Raw genomic sequence first — 17,750 nt, 5'->3', positions numbered from 1 at the left:
GGTCCAATCCCCGGCTTCTTCAGGAAGGACCCCCCCAGCCTTAAACTGTGGGAAATTCCTTCTGATCAGGGTAGACAGTACTGAGCTTGATGCTGACTCAATATAAGGCAGTTTCCTGTGTTTCCTGTGACTGTGTTTCCTGTGTTTCCTGTGTACTTTCTAAATTATTTAAGGTAAAGGTAAAGGGGCCCCTGACCATTAGGTCCAGTCTTGGCCGACTCTGGGGTTGCGGCGCTCATCTCACTTTATTGGCCGAGGGAGCCGGTGTACAGCTTCCGGGTCATGTGGCCAGCATGACTAAGCCACTTCTGGAGAACCAGAGCAGCACACGGAAACGCCGTTTACCTTCCCACCAGAGCGGTACCTATTTATCCACTTGCACTTTGATGTGCTTTCGTACTGCTAGGTTGGCAGGAGCTGGGACCGAACAACGGGAGCTCACCCCGTCGCGGGGATTCGAACTGCCAACCTTCTGATCGGCAAGTCCTAGGCTCTGTGGTTTAACCCACAGCACAACCCGCGTCCCTTCTAAATGATTTCATTATTTGTAAATTTGCCATATCGGTACACTATCCTAAGCCTAGGGAAAGTCCTGATCATATCGTATTCCGTAAGAAGTAATTATTATCCTTTTTAATAAACAAGATGCATTTTAAAACTCAATAAGTAGATGCTAAAGGTCAGTTGCAGTACTTTAAATGAGCTCTAAAAGAGATGAGCAGGACTCTCACACACAAAAAGGAAATAATTCAGTTTATGCCTCTAGTTCAGACTGTTGTTTCTGTACTGCCTTACTAGTGTGTATTTGTTAGCATGCTTTATTTAAAATACGTTTCTACCTCCCTCCATCAAAAAGATGTCAAGGTGACACACAACGTACATGTATGAGCATAAAACAGCACATTGAACCAAATGCCATTTTATATATTTTCTTTCTAGGATTTATATCCTGCCCCTCCTCACCAGTGGTCTCAAGGCAGGTCACAACTGCTGGATTCACAAAGCTGAGCCCACCCCATTCATTTATATAGGATTGCAAGGGGTGTGTCACTGTTGGGTTAGTTGTCCAAGCTTTGATTAATTGGATCACCTGCCTCTGTGTATCCTTGGATTAACTGTGTGCATTGCCTGCTGTTCTTCGGGCCAGCTATTTGCATACATATCGCACCAATCTGAATATTAAAACTGTTGGAAAGAATCCTACTTTCTCTGGTTCTTCCACAAATGGAAGCCGAGAGAGTAGGCACAGGGGACAATTGATTCCAAAGGCCTGGTGGAAGAGGAAAGACAGACAAAGTAGACTCAAGCCGGATCTCAGAAAGGGAGAATGTTTGCAACCAGGCTGCCATTCCTTAAAAGGGCAAGTGTGTGTGTGTGTGTGTGTGTGAAACAATTAAATTAAGCAAACAGCAAATTTTAAAATACTTTTAAAAAACTCCAGCAGCCTGTACAACAAAGTTTTCAATTAAAAGCCCATGCATGGGGGTGTTGGGGTGGGTGCACAGTTTGAGCCCACAAATTCTTTTGAATGACTGAAGTGGACTCCTCTCCTACCCCTCCAGATTACAACTTATCTTTTTTCAGCATATGCAGACTAAGTATAGTTTCTGGCTGTTTTATTCTGTGGCAAGTACCCAGGGCTAACATCTTCATACAAATCTATGCCTGAAAGTTGGAAGGAGGCGTGATGCAATGTTTTCTCAATCCCACATCTTTCGTGGCTCATTCTCTTATTTTTGCACACAATTTGATCACTTTGAAGTAGCAGGCGCATTTTGTCGTGAGCTTTCAAGAGCCAGCACCTTCAGATCAGCTGGTGAAGTTGAATCTGGCCCACAAAACCTTCATGCCGCACGGTTTGCATGCGATTCTTCTGAAGTGCCAGAGGGTCCTCCCTTCTGCTGGAATAGAACCACCCCTCTGGGTTTTGTCCAAATTGCTGAAGTTTTCTTCTTGAACCGAGTAGCAAATTGGATTCTAGGTTCAAAAGGTTGGATGTGACCTAACGGCTGAGGTTGAGAGGACAGTGGGGGGCACTGTGAGAAATCTTGAGGTGTGCGGTTCGGGGCTTTGAATGAGCATTTTTTCATTATTTGAGCATTTCTTTAAAAGGACAGAGAGCTTATAGCTGAGAATAGCAACGAGAAAATCTGCAGAGCCGAGTGAGTTTTGTTCCTTCCTTTTAACTTAACGTTTGGACCTCAAGGAATATCAATAGACGGAGTAAAAAGAGCCGGAACCAAAACTAGGTCACTGAGTGGATCACAGGAACCTTCAGAAGTGAGAGGCAAACACCCATGTCCCTCTTCCTGCCTTCCGTCTGATTCAGCACTTTTGCACGGGTTGTAAGAACAAAAGTACTTTTCTGACTCCTTTGGTCAAAGCTAGCCTTTTTGTGTGCTCCACAAAAAAAGGTAAAGAGAGAGAGAGACCAAATATGACAGTGTATTTGACTTGTACTACTGCTGGTGACACTTTGTGCTGCAAAGAGAATTCCCAACACAGCAGGAAACACTCTTTCTCTCTCCCTCTCTCTCATTTCTTAGGCGGTTCTGTTTTTCATTTCCCCTCCCCCTTCACCTCAAATTTAACCCCATTTTCAAAGCAAGAAAAGAGCACCCAGGGAGCAGGCCTATGCATAAGAAACTGGTGTAAGGCATGCAGTGCCAGATTTACGTATAAGCTAAACAAGCTATAGCTTAGGGCCCCACTCTCTTGGGGGCCCCAAAAAATCTTAAAGGAAAAAAATCACCTGGATCTACATTTCCAAAATATAAGATAAAAAAACCAATAAAATGGCTTTAGATACCTATTAGGTCCATAAATTACCATATAGCATGGGTAGGCAAACTAAGGCCCAGGGGCCGGATCTGGCCCAATCGCCTTCTAAATCTGGCCTGTGGATGGTTCCGGAATCAGCATGTTTTTATATGAGTAGAATGTGTCCTTTTATTTAAAATGCATCTCTGGGTTATTTGTGGGGCATAGGAATTCGTTCATATATATTTTTTCAAAATATAGTCCGGCCCCCCACATGGTCTGAGGGACAGTGGACTGGCCCCCTGCTGAAAAAGTTAGCTGACCCCTGCCATATAGCATATATTCAACACAAAAAAACAGGGACAATTTGTTGTTGACAAAGGACAGCTGGACATATAAAGGGCCCCATTACCTTCAGTAGCTTAGGGCCCCATCAAACCTAAATCCAGCCCTGAAGGCATGGCAGTGTAAGTTGAGCCAGCATCAAACCAAACATCTCCCTTCTGCCCCAGCCAGAACAGGATGGGGAAGACTGAGCTACTCTGTATGCAGAAATGCTTGCTTGATAACATGTGCAGATTTTCTCCCTCATACACTGGATTATGTTTCCTTTCTCTGTATTTAAGACTATTGATTCATATATATATCATTATTTTTGCTGTTTCAGTGGGCATAATAGCTCAGTTCTGCACTACGGACATGCTGGCGCTCCAAATGAGAAAACCATTGAAGATGGAGACTTGTGGTGAGTAAAAGATTCCTCTGTGATAGAACTATGTCTACCATTCTTAATAATAATAATGCTGATGATGATGATGATGATGGTGATGATGATGCCTGTCCTGGCACCAAAGAGTCCAGGTACCTAGTTCTTTTTCCTTCTACTTATTTTTTATTTATTTAATAAAGGACATACACTTCAATAACATACAAGAACAAAGAAAGAAATTGGGGTGGCGAGGTCATCTTAATTATTTCTTAAGCCAAGTTGGTAAAGAACCTAGATCCTCAGCAATCTACAATCTTAGGGGTGGGGCAGAGACTCGCTTAGTATTCAACCTCCTTTGTATTCATTTTATTTTCTTCTGTCTGCCCCGACCCCCACCTGTAGCCAGGTAGTTGTTTATTATTCATGCCACTTTGTATTTTAAAAAAAAATATCTCAAAGCAGTTTACCGTCTACTTTAGAACATCAAATAAAATAATCCAGAATAAAACATCACCGAAGAAAGTCAGGTATAAAGTATACATTCAAAGCAACATAATTAACAGGAGACTAAAATATTATCTTAAAGGTTTCAAAATAAAACTTTTTGAGAGATGTCAACTACAGAGTGCACATTTGACACAGCAAAGTTAACAAAAACAGTACATTAAACATTTTGAAAGAAGACATTACTAAAGGAAGACAAATGTAAAATGCACATTTAACGCAGCATAATAGAACGTATCTGCTGCTGTTGCTGCCAATTCTCCTAATGGTGGTTCATGGCAGGCGGTGGCTGTGGAAGCTCAGGCTTGATGACCCGGGTCTACGATAGGAGACAGCCAGGAGGGTCTCTGGCTTCTTCTGCAGCCTCAGTTTTTGTAGCTGGAGTCAGTCGGGGCTCTGTCCTCCCAGACCAGGTGGGTAAAAGCCTGCAAGGCAGGGAGCAGGTCTTCCAGGACTCACAGCCAAGATGGCTTACACAACAAAAACACAATAAACCCCCAGTTTTGGAACTGTTTAGTATTTAAACCCAAAGCCAATAATTTAAAATAAAATAACAGCGTAATTGTTAGCTATTGGACCATTTTCTTTGGGCAGAAGGCTGGGCAGAAGATGGATTTTGTTCATATGTGGATGGGATTTGCAGTGGATGCTTGGAAATTTCTAGCTAGAGGATTGATTCATTTTTGGTCCAGATCTCAATAGTGATTGGAAGATGTGCTTGCCACATTTTCTTAAATCAAATGTTCATGAATCCAGGCTTGGTTTCTGATCTGTAGTCTGTTTGTTTGGGGTTGAACTGCATGTTGACTTCCATCACTGTTGGCCCAAGATGATTTGCTGACTGAAGCAGAGCATCAAATGCCCTCGCACATGCACGCACACGGGCCAAAACTTTAAAAAAACACCTAACTGCACCATTCAGACATTAGTTGCTGGTTTCATCTACCCTCCCTCCCCCCCCCCACCTGCCAGCCAGATGTTTTCACCTGGCTGCAGAGTCAGCCCTCACTTCTATGAAGTCTCCTTTCTCTACCAATGCAGCTTCGAAGTCTAACTCAGCTGCATGCAAAAGATTTCCAGTTCTCTTTACATTTCCAAGTTGCTTCTCAGAATACTAACTTCTATGTTTGTGTGTTAAGACTCTCATTTAATAGTTGCTTTGCTTGTAAGGCTAGTTTGTTAGTCCAGATAGCTGTATCTCCCAGCAGTAATCATGTCATTTGCACATCTGCACCCGTAAAGCTGTAACAAAGTTAGTGTCTGCTGAATATACCTTGTTTGGAATTTTGCCCAGCCTTTTTGTTGTATATATAGCTCAGGGGAGCCCTCTGTCGGAGAATCCCAAGAAATGCTGGCTTGCCACACAGTCTCGGCGTAATGTAAAGCCACGCTTCCCTGGTAAAGTCCAAGGGGAAAGAATTGTGTGCTGGCTGCCAAATGAACGTTCCCCAGTTGTCATCGAGATCACCCACTGCATATTTCTGTGACGTGTTACTCGGGTCTCTGCCTTTCTGCCCTCCCCAGAAATCATTTCTCTCTCTTGCACTGTCATAAGTGGGATATGCTGTGCCCGTTGCAAAAATTTTGTCCCTGTGGTTTTTCAGTTTCGATGCACAGATCTTCTAAGAGCCTAGCAAAAAAAAAAAAAAGGCAATGGGCGGGAGAACTACTGCAATACAAAAGGAGTCACGTAGGAGCCTTGTACTCTTTCTGATCCTCTTTGAACATCGCGTTCCTCAGGCACGCTACATAGATGTACCTGGCGCCGTTGTAAGAACCCCCTAAGCAAAATCTTGTTGCTTTTTGAAATATGAGTTGCAGAGCTCCTTGTTTGCGTGGGGGGTTTTTTTGGTCTTCCTTTCTAAAAGAGACTGCCCCCATATACCTCGGGTTGCAGTATGCCAGAGGAATCTGTAAGGTTGAGTTTGATCCTTCTGTTCCCTCTCACCAGTGCGCAGGCTGTATTTCTGAACAGAGTCACAAGATAGATCTCTTTCCACCAACACAAATGCCACCCACCTGCTCTGCTTTATAAGGCTCCCCAGCATCATATATTCCTCCAAAACGAACTCTCCACAACACTGAGAGAAGAAGGTGTGGCAGCTCTCTCTGCCTGATTCCACCAAAGCAATCCAGTGGCCAGGGAAGGTGGGGATGCAGCCGTAGGCCAGGTAATTCAAGGGACCAGCCAGTTTCACTGAGTCCTAGGAAGCACTAGCGGGAGGAGAGAGAGGGAGTAAATGATTTCACTAACCGCAGATGAAATAAGGGCAAAATGCAGAGTGAGATGAAAAGCTGGATTGCCCAAAGGGAAGGAGAGCTGCTCTTTTTTTTAGATGTTGCTTCTTTGCCTTTTTATCAGATGTTGTTCATTCTTTTGATAAATACCTTGTAGATAAAATCCAACATTGTGTTAGCTAAACTTGGCAGGTTTTCTAGCCCCAAGCAGATAATCTTGAAATAATAATAACAACTGTATATACAGGCATACCTTAGAGATATAACAGGTTCGGTTCCAGACCCCTGCAAGAAAGCTAATATACCAATAAAGCGAGTTGCACATTTTATTTTTATTTTGCTTTCCTAGTGTGTATAAAAGTATAAAAGTTAGGTCTACACTATACAGGGGCAGGAGGGAGAAATCCCAGCTCCAGCCCATGCCAGCTCCACTCCTGTGGTCAGAAAGGGGGGTGAGTGGCAGCAGGGGGCTTCCTTTCCCTGTAAGTGGCTGGGCTGCCTGTAGCTGCACTCAGGTCCTCATAAAGAGCAATACACCACATTTCCCCACTTAAGTGGGGGTCTTTAATAATAATAATAATAATAATAATAATAATAATAATAATAATAATAATATAATAATAATAATAATAATAATACCCCGCCCATCTGGCTGAGTTTCCCCAGCCACCCTGGGCGGCTTCCAACAAAATATTAAAATACAACAACCTGTAAACATTAAAACTTCCCTAAACAGGGCTGCCTTCAGATATCTTCTAAAAGTCTGGTAGTTGTTTTTCTCTTTGACATCTGGTGGGAGGGCTTTCCATGGGTCGGGTGCCACTACCAAGAAGGCCCTCTTCCTGGTCCCCTGTAACTTGGCTTCTTGCAGTGACAGAACCGCCAGAAAGCCCTCGGCACTGAACAATGGGGGTGGAGACGCTCCTTCAGATATACTGGACCGAGGCCGTTTAGGGCTTTAAAGGTCAGCACCAACACTTTGAATTGTGCTCGGAAACGTACTGGGAGCCAGTGGACATGAGTGTTTCGCCAGGCATAGTTACTCCACCATAGATCATCAGTGGTCATGTGTATGCTGGTGATTCAAAGGGCTTTACAAGTGATCATATCCTGGCCCGTGGGTGTCACTTGTGAATAGGATCCCTCTGCAGTCAAATTCATTTGCCACTTGTTAAACTCCAGAATGTTTTTTAATAACTATAGAACCTTTTCCCTTTTCAAAAGTGGTTGCTTCTGTTGCCAAGGAAATGTCCTTTTGGTCCAGTGTTTCGGGCGTAGTCACACATGGTGCCTAAGCACACTGAGGAGCAGAAAAGACATATTACTGGCAGATCTTGAGACATGCACACCATACGTTCAGGGGAACGGGTTGAAAACATTTGGTGCTAGGATCTGTTTGTCCAGATGGTGGCGACGTTGCATTAAAAAGTGAGAATGTCATTTTCGTCATTTAATAGGATCTTAGGTGTTCTCTCCTGCCTTCCGCAAAACTGCCTCAGATGATGTTCAGACATTGTATACGAAGCATCAGTTAGGTATATTTGGTCACGTTAAAAGCCTTTTTAAAAAGGCGTAGTTCTGGTTTATATCATTGTACTCACTGCTTGGTTTTGCATTTTCCTGGGAGATTTTGAAGGTTCTTCTGCTTACTTCCAAGCAGCCTTGCAAAATAATAAAATAGTAATAGTAATAATACTAGAAAGATCACCTCACCTCTTATAGACCCAGTTGATCACAGCACTCTGCAGGCACCATTCTTATTGGGAGGTCCATTCTGCACAATGTAGGAATCAAGCCTTTGCTGTAGTGGCCCAACTCTCTTCAATTCCTTCCCCATGAATATTAGACAGGCACCCTCTCTGTTGCCCTCCCAGCTTCCTCTTTCAACAATCCTTTTAAGTTGAGATCTTTATCCCAGTTTGCATCTGTATTGCAACACTTTGCAATACGTTTTTATTGTTTTATCGCTTATTGTTTGCCACCCTGGGCTCTTTTGAAGGGAAGAGCAGGATATAAACATAATAAAATAAAATAAAATACATATTTTTTTACTCCCACCTTTCTGTTGCAAAAGACATCAGAGGCAGCTAATACTAACCGTAGTTGTGATACAAAGCAGTTAGCTTTCAATTACATAAAAAGATACCTGTAGATTCTGGTTGTATTGATTAAAATTTCTCTGCCTGTGGATTTTTCATGCCTGCGAAATTTCAAATTGATAAGGAAAAACATAAAAATGTGTTCAATAAACTGGATAAAAATCCGATTTTCTGCTTGTACCAGATTAGCCGCATTCCATTAGGAATTTAAGCTCTTCTTACCTCAAGCAAAGGTTACACACTTAAAGTGCAAAGGTTTCCATTTTAATATCTCGTACTCCCATTTCTAAAATATCCTTTCAGTCTTTATCTTCCTGTTTCTGTCAAGCCGTTTTTGTTACGCGGCTCAGAGGATCTTGCAAACTGATTGTGCAGAACACTTTAAAATTAATAAAATGGTTCATTAAATGGTTTGCTAAAACTGAAAAATTATATGTATATTCAGGGTTTTTTAAAGGGGGGGGCTTCTTTTCTTCACCTGCTCACCCTCCGCTGCCACCCAGCCGCACCAATCGCCTCTGGAGCACACCTTCAGGCGACATGCCACCGTGCCATGACTATGGGGGTGCCAGAACTCACCAAAGAGGTGGCAAAACTCAATTCCAGTGAGTTCCAGCTGGGGGGGGGGGGAAGAGCCCTGAGTAAAACCCTGAGTCCATGCAGTCTGTTAGATTGTCGCCAAAAAGAGAGGAAACTTTTAAATCATGGGTAGGCAAACTAAGGCCCAGGGGCCAGATCCAGCCCAGTCGCCTTCTAAATCTGGCCCACAGGCGGTCCGGGAATCAGCATGATTTTACATGAGTAGAATGTGTCCTTTTATTTAAAATGCATCTCTGGGTTATTTGTGGGGCATAGGAATTGGTTCATTATTATTCTTTTCAAAATATAGCCCCCCCCCAAGGTCTGAGGGACAGTGGACTGGCCCCCTGCTGAAAAAGTTTGCTGACCCCTGTTTTAAATTCTTGGGTTGGTTGGTTTGTAAAGACGAAAGCTAGATAAGCCTTCTGCAGCCTGCAGTTGCAGGTGTTAGACAACTTATCTGTCCCAGCCAGCATGGTCCATGGTCAGGAATGATGGGAGCTATAGTCCAACAAGATCTGGAGGGTACCACATTTGAGACAGGACAAAAAAAGAATGTTCCTCCCGTCTTTGGTTGTTTTCCTTTTGTTACAAATGGTAGTGTACTGGTGTTTCACAGACATCCTACCTTTTTCTCCAAGGAGCTCAAGGGGGTGTACGTAGTTCCTCCCCCCTGCTTATTTAACTCCTCCCCCCAACAACCCTGTGAGGTAGGTTAGGCTGAGAGGCAGTCACTTGCCCAAGGCCACTCAGTGAGCTTCATTGCTGAGTGAGGGATTTGAACCCTAGTCTCTCCCAGGTCCTAATCCCTACACTACACTACCAATTTTCTCTTGGAAAAGGGCTGGGATAGTTCCATTCAGATGCACAGAATACATGAACTGCCACACTATAGAGAATGAGATAGAATTTAAGCCCCCACATGTTCACTCAAATGCCTGAAGAGGTGTAGGCAGACACTTATTTGCATTGGCCCCTTGCCATTGCAATTTCAGTTTCAGCACAAACTACAAATATGTATAAACATAACAAAGCAAGAAGAAACTGCCACACTACATTAAAACACCTACGATTGTGATTTGTGCGCTATGCAGATAAAATTGCCACACTCAATTAAAATGTATTACAGTTTAACATCCAGAGCGTCACCGCAGTCCTTATTTTAATGGCAGCTGCTTATAAAAGTTGTGGTCTTTGCTGTCACTGACGTGTCTTGATCTGCAAAGAGAAAAGGGCTTCTGAGCTCTCTGTATCCAAATATGAAAATTCAGTCACTCACAAGAAATTTGCCAAGTCTTTCTAGTTAATAGTGCCATCTTGTGATGAAAGATGCAGAGACACCTTCCATTAAAAACACACAATTCGTTTCTAAAGTGAATTTCTGTCACAGTTTCTTTGCTAGCAAAAATAAAATAAAATCAACTTATCTCCTTTTCCTCCACCTTTTGAATTTCCATCTGTTTAAAATAGCAAATGCTTCAGCAAATTTCTCTCTTCTGTTATCTGTTAATTAGAGGGCCATTTAAAAAACCCTTGAAGAATGATATTTGTCTGTTCCCCGAATTGGAAAAAAGCTAATTATTTCATACTCATAAGATACTATTTAAAGCACCCTTTGCCAAGCTGGTGCCCTCCAGATGTTTTGTGTGACACCTCTCAATAACCCGCTGCAGTCCGATGTAGTCCTAAACATCTGGAGGGCACCAGCCTGGCAAAGGGCTGATCTAAAGACATTTAAATCAAAACAGCCATTGACTTAGGTCACTTGAGTAGTTAGCAGTGAGATACTGTCTGTTGTACAGCTGCCAGCTGGAAGAAAAACCCTAGACATGCCCCTGGGTTGCAGAGAGAGGGTGCTCCTGGCTGATGTGTGGGTTCCCAGGAAAGTTTTAAGTAGTTCTGCACATGCCCTGCAACTGGAAGAGTGCTTCATTCAGCACATCAGAAGAGCCTGCAGGGTCAGGCCCATGGCCATCTAGTCCAGCATCCTGTTCTCACAGTGGCCAACCAGATGCCTCAATGGGAGACCTGATCAGAAAGCACTCTCCCCTCCTGCGGCTTTCAGCAACTGGCCTTCAGAAGCATTGCTACCTCCAACTGTGGAGCCGCCATGGCTATTAGCCATCTAGTAGCCTTTTCCTCCAGGAATTTATCCAATCCTCTTTTAAGGCCATCCAAGTTGGTGGCTCTCATGGCCTCCTGTGGAAGTGAGTTCCATAGCTTAACAATGCACTGCAGGAAGGAAGTACTTTCTTTTATCTTTCCTGAATTTCCCCACATCTCAGCTTTGTTGGATGCCCGCCAGTTCTAGTATTATGAGAGAGGGAGAAAAATAAACCTCTGTCCTGTTGACTCTTACTGGCCTTACTACAGTGGTACCTCGGGTTACAGACGCTTCAGGTTACAGACTCCGCTAACCCAGAAATAGTACCTCGGGTTAAGAACTTTGCTTCAGGATGAGAACAGAAATCGTGCTCCGGTGGCGCAGCTAAAGTGGTGCTTCAGGTTAAGAACAGTTTCAGGTTAAGAATGGACCTCCGGAACGAATTAAGTTCTTAACCCGAGGTACCACTGCACTAAAATGTTCTCTACCCGCTTTGTCCATGCCAGGCATAATTTTATAAACTTCTAACGCAGTTCCCTGGGATGCCTCTCGTGTGGATGAAAGGGAAAAGATAGATTGCCGAGCAAAGATCACGACTGTCTCCTGAGACCTTGGAGAGGGGCTGTGAGTCAGAGGCAGCCGTACAGCACAGGGTGCTCTGATGGCCTGACTCAGACTTCAGCATTGCATGTCTCCCTGGGCCAGTAAAACGGCTTCCCAGAGCTTTGCCTACTTCCCCGGTATTAAAAATTAACTACCAGTGGCCTTGGAGCAGCAAAAGAATGCAGACAGGGAACAGAATTTTGACTGTGCCTGCAGGGCCTGATTCTGTAAACTAACCAGAGGACAGTCAGAGAGCCCCCAGCCCCCCCCCCTCTCTCACACACACACACACACACACACAGTCTGTTCTATTTCCATTCCAGTGGTCATTGTAAGAACTACTGCTTAACTTTAGGAACTTTAGGTGCTAGAGTTAGCTTATTTTCTTCTCCCTACCCATCTATTTTTCCTTTTGTGTCATGACTTTTCCCCACTGGGAACCATTTCTGCTGATTAGTAGGGTAAAAGAATACTGCAGCTGTGTGAGTCAGTGCAGTTAGTTGCTTGACATTGGTGACTTGAATGTATGAAATCCAGACAAAAATGTGATATTGTCTCACCTTTCCCCTGGATCTAGTTTTTGGAGTCATAAGAACTAGAAGGTCGTCTAATTCAACCCACTCACAACCCACTGTTACTGCATCGCCGATAAGTGATCATCCACCCTCTGTTCAAAAACCAAGGAGAGTCTATCAGTTTCCAAGTGAGGACAGCTCTTGGAAGTCCTTCCTAATTTCATTTCTTGTGGTTTAAAAATACTGGTTCTGGCCCTACATCTTGGAGAAGCAGATAATAAATTTGTTCCATCAGATATGGGAGCAACCACCCTATGAGGAAAGGTTGCAAAGTGGTTGGGGAAAAGTTTTCCTTCCTCTTCCATAATATGGGAACTCAGGGAACATTAAAGCTGAATGCTAGAAGATTCAGGACAAATAAAGGAAAGCCCTTCTTCATGAAGCGCATAGTTAACCTGCGGAACTCCCTTCCACTGGAGGCTGTGATGGCTACCAGCCTGGATGGCTTTAAAAGAGGATTACACAGATTCATAGAGGAGTCAGCTTTCAATGGCTGCTAGTCATAATGGCTAAGCCCCTAATCAGTGGGAGGCAGCAATGCTTCTGAGTGCCAGCTGCTGCAAACTGAAGGCAGGAAGAGTGCCCTTGTGCTCGGGTCCTGCTTGCCAGTTTCCCAGAGGGATCTGGTTGGCCACTATAAGAACAGGATACTGGACCAGATGGGCCACTGGCCTGATCCAGCAGGCTCTTCTTATGTCCTTATGTTCCTTCGTGTTCCGGCACACTCTCAGGCTTCCAAGTCTCTGAGCCTGGGCTCTCTGTCAGAGATGGTGGCAGCTGGAATACTGTAGGGCCTGACAGTCCAGGCTTGGCCTTGCCTGACCCCACCTGTTCCTCCACATGGTTCACTTGAGGGAGATCCAGATCCTCCTCCGATCAGGACTCTTGCACCAGAGGCTTGGCCTCACCAGCTGTGTCTTCAGTAACGTGGGTGCACCTTCGCACTGGAAGGAGCAGGCAGCAAGACAACCACCTCTGAGAGCAGGAAACCTCTCTGTGCCTCTGCGCTGGGAGCAACTGCAGAGGCCATGCCCAGAGTGATCTACCCCCAGCGGAGTCTGACTGAACTGAAGCGTGTTCAGAACTGTCTCGTGCAGAGATGCAGCAGTCAGACTCCTCCCATCGTGCGTCCTTTGGCTTTGCAGGCACTTGTAATTACAGTGGTACCTCGGGTTAAGAACTTACTTCGTTCTGGAGGTCCGTTCTTAACCTGAAACTGTTCTTAACCTGAGGTACCACTTTAGCTAATGGGGCCTCCTGCTGCCGCCGCACTGCTGCTGCTGCGCAATTTCTGTTCTCATCCTGAAGCAAAGTTCTTAACCTGAGGTAATATTTCTGGGTTAGCAGAGTCTGTAACCTGAAGCGCTGTAACCCGAGGTACCACTGTACTTCCCAGTTCAGGAGTGGCTGATTCTGTGGGGCTGGCTGGCTGACAGTCAGCACCCAAGGAGCTGGAACCATAGAAGCACTGAAATGTAATTGGAAGGGACTAAAAGGGAGAAGTAGTCCAACCCACTCCAGTGCAGGAAACACAGCTGCCTCTGCACATCAGCCAGGCCTCTCAGGGGTTGACTGTAAGCTGTTGGAAAGCCGGCTCATACTAAGGTGCTTGTGTTAAAAAGCCAGTATAACTTCCCCAACTGGCAGGAAGTATCCTTGGCTTGTGAGGGCTGCATCCCCCAGCACCTGGGTCACACTCGCCATTGCGAGTCCAGCCTTGACATTGCTCCCCAAGGGCCTGGGCCATGCTGATCCTTCCTTAGCTGGCAAAGTTAAGCAACAGCATTGAAGTCGTCCTCTGCGGGCAAGGAGAGCTTGTGCACTGTTTTAAGAAAATGCAATCAGTTTCTCCATGTGCTGTCCGATGCCAGCTGCCTTACTCACTGAGACAAAACGGGAGGCACACTGACCTTTCCTGTACATGTGGTGGGTGTGACGCTATTTACAGTAAAAGTCCATACTCCAAAGGCTGGCTTTTGCCCTGCTTCTTTTAATCGCCGCTTGTTTGATCAGCACACTGGGAACGATGTGTCCCCACCTGGTGCTGGGAGTCAGGCACGAGAGACCCAGGGAGGAAGGAGGATGGGCCTGGCCGGTCCTGGGAGTCTTAAGAAATCTGCTTGATACAAGATCACCAGCTGGCCTCATAGAATCATAGAGCCGTAGAGTTGGATGGGATCCCCAAGGGTCATCTATCCCAACCCCCTGCAATGCAGGAATCACAGCTCAAGGATCCCTGGCAGATGGCCATCCAGCCTCTGCTTGGATATAGGCAGTTCACCACCTTCTCAGGGAGTCCATTCCACTGTTGGAACAGCTCTCCTCCTATGAGAGGAGAAGAGAATAAGTCACTGTTCTCGTCTGAAGTCACCAATAGCCCTGCTGTTGTTCAAACAAATTTAGCTCCTGACGTATAATAGGAAGGGAACCCTGTTTCCATTTCAGTCTGGATTTAAGAGACTCTAAGCCAGGCATAGGCCCTGCAGATGTTTGGGACTACAATTCCCATCATCCCTGACCACTGGTCCTGTTAGCTAGGGATGATGGGAATTGTAGTCCCAAACATCTGGAGGGCCGGAGTTTGCCTATGCCTGCTCTGAGCTGTCAACAGAGTCCACCTGAGCCATCCTCCCAAAGGCCGGCACACAGTGACTTTAAGATGCCAGATTTGTATCCATTCAGACTGGTCTGTTGGTTGCAGGCAGGCAGCCGGTGGTAGCAGATCTCACCTTGGGGGATGAGCAGGCAAATGAGCCTCTGGTGGTGTTTGGGGGCCTGTAATAGTGGATATGGGGACAGAGCTGGCATCCGGGTGCATTGCAGGGTCTGCTACGGGGAATATGGGAAACCGTCTAATGCTGAATCCAACGGCTGGTCCATGTAGCTCAGTATTGTCTACACTGACTGGCAGCAACTTTCTGGGATTTCAAATGGGGGTCATTCCCATCTGTTCCTGAAGATGCTGGGAATTGAACCTGTGACCTTCTGCATGTAAAGCAGATTCTCTGCCACTGAGTTGCAACCAGACCTTTCGTGTCATTGGCCCAGCCCTTAGTTTTATGTTGCTGTTACCAATCAGATTGTCTGTCTTCCTTCGATTTCTGCAGCGTGTTTCTCCAAGGAGTTCAGGGTGACTGACCAGGCTCCTGCTCCCATTTTATTCTTACAACCTTCCTGGGAAGTCGCTTAGGCTGAGGGATGAGTAAAACTGGCAGAACTGACACTATTACAGGTGTCACATAGCCCTCGTTCTGCATTTGCATGAACTTGATTGTTCAGTGTGGCAGCCCCTACACTTTGGAACTCCCTGCCTATTGATATCACACAGGCGCCTTCAATGTAACTTTTTGGCACCTGTTCAAAACATTCTTGTGTAGCCAAGCCTTTCTTATTGATAATTTTATAATTTTTTCTTTTTTGCAAACTACTTTGAGAAGTTTTTTTTTTAACAATCAAGCGATGTAGAAATCTTATTTAAAAAATAAATAATTTTGATGATGGGGAAGATCGCCTAGTACATAGAGATTAACTTTCAGGTGCTGCTGAACCTTGAATCCAAGTCCAAGTTGAGCTTAGGGGGGAGGGAGTCTTCCTGTCCTTAATGCCCTTTTCTCCCAGGTGCTAAACTTCTCTTTTCCCTACAGCCTCTTTGACATGGGAGGTGAGTACTATTGCTACGGCTCAGACATCACCTGCACTTTTCCAGCAAATGGGAAGTTCACCCCTGACCAGCGGGCGATCTACGAAGCTGTGCTGAAGTCAAACCGGGCTGTGCTAAGCGCCGTCAAGCCAGGTAAGAAGAAGGCGGCGGGGAATACATCAACAGAACAGAAGGAGCCTCTGTGGAGGTCGCCCTGCCAGAGGATGCTGTGCGTATGGTGCACCCTAGCCTCACTGGGGGTGATACTTAGCCCTCGTGGTTTGGAATGGGCTGGCCATGCTTCACACTGTGGCCCCAGATTGAGGAGATGGGCTGCCCCCTTTGTACCACGTCTAGCAGACAGACAAGGCCCCTCTGCATATCCCCTGCCTTCCATTAATCAGGAATCTTTTCACCTCTTTCCTCCACTGCTTAAAATCAGCAACAGATTTGCTTAGCTGTGCTGGGACTGAATGATACATGGAGTGATGGTGCTTTAAACAGTCACACCTTCCCCCAAAGAATTATGGGAGCTGTAGTTTGTTAAGGGTGCTGAGAATTGTTAGGAGATCCTTATTCACCTTCCCAGATCTACGGTACATTAAGCCCAGAATGGTTTAACAGTAATAGAACTGGAGAATTGTAGAGTTGGAAGGGGCCCAAGAGTCCACCGCAGGCTTTCTCAACCTTGGCCCTCCAGATGTTTTTGGCCTACAACTCCGATGATCCCTAGCTAGCAGGACCCGTGGTCAGGGATGATGGGAATTGTAGCCTCAAAACATCTGGAGGGCCAAGGTTGAGGAAGCCTGGTCCACCGCCTTCCAAGGCACTGTCGAACAGCTCATGCTTCCAGAAAGTTCTTCCTGATGTCTAAGTGTGAAACTCCTTTCCTTTAACTTGAATCCATCGATTTGGATCCTGCCCTCTGGAGCAGCAGAGAACAAGCTTGCTCCACCTTCCAGGTGAGAGCCCTTTAGATATTTTAAGATGGCTCTCATGTCTCCTTTCAGTCTTCTCTTTTCCAGGCTAAACATACCCAGCTCCCTCCCTAGCATCAATTGCTCTTCCTAGGGAACTCTGGAGAATAGTACCTCCGGGGAACAGAATAACAACTCCTAACAGCTCTCAGCACCTTTTACAAACTACAGCTCCCAGGATTCTTTGGGGGGCGCCCTGACTGTTTAAAGTATTGTAGCACTTTAAATGTCCGGTGTGGATGTGGCATGGAATGGCACCAATAATGACTGTTATTTTATTTTAATTTAAAAAAATTAAAAGAGGGCCTTTTTGACATTCCACCTAGAAGTCAGCCTGAGGATCCCTGGTCTGTGGTAAAGGATTCTGCGACATATTTTTACCTCTGCTATTGGAGGCAGTATGCCTCTTAATGCCGGTTGGCGGGAATGGCAAGTTGGGAGAGGATCCTTGCAGTCGGATCCTGCTTGCAGGCTTCCTATAGGGGGCATCTGGTCTGCTGCTATCAGAACAGGATGTTGGACTAGATGGGCTATTCGCCTGATCTTATTCCAGATTCCAGGTTACAGGCCAGGCCTGCTGGGGCCTCCTTGTGGCTCTTCAACAAACAGCCTTTACCCCACCTGGTTCTCTCCAGATGTTTTGGAGTACAAATGCTACCAGCCATGCCAGCCACATGGGAGTTGTAGTGATCTTCCAGCTACTCTGCTAGCCTTTATTTAATTTTTTTTTTATCTGATGAGCAGGATAAAAACATGTTAAATAAATTAGGAATGAAGTACTTGGTGGAAGGTGGGTTTGTATCTCATTCTTGCTTTTTCCCACCCATATGTACCATTTTTAAATGAACATTATAATCCCATTCTTCTTGCTTTGCGGTTTCCTATTGTATCAAACCAGATCTCCCGGTAAGAGAGCATTGACACCCCCCTCCCACAGACACACACACTCCGCCCACGTTCCA

General features: G+C 45.3%; 1 protein-coding gene across 1 annotated transcript in view; it reads left to right on the top strand.

Moving 5' to 3' along the window:
• The window catches only part of PEPD (peptidase D), a 124,812-nt gene that overhangs the window by 94,891 nt on the left and 12,171 nt on the right, over window positions 1-17,750 (top strand). Inside the window, exons 11-12 of the mRNA XM_053399282.1 lie at window positions 3,428-3,505; window positions 15,816-15,964. Of these exons, the coding sequence (XP_053255257.1) occupies window positions 3,428-3,505; window positions 15,816-15,964 (227 nt within the window). The remainder of the gene's footprint in view (window positions 1-3,427; window positions 3,506-15,815; window positions 15,965-17,750) is intronic.

Source organism: Podarcis raffonei, chromosome 8 (assembly GCF_027172205.1).
Source record: "Podarcis raffonei isolate rPodRaf1 chromosome 8, rPodRaf1.pri, whole genome shotgun sequence".
Lineage (NCBI taxonomy): Eukaryota > Metazoa > Chordata > Lepidosauria > Squamata > Lacertidae > Podarcis > Podarcis raffonei.
Note: the sequence above shows the minus strand (reverse complement) of the source record. Positions and strands in the feature narration are given on the sequence as shown.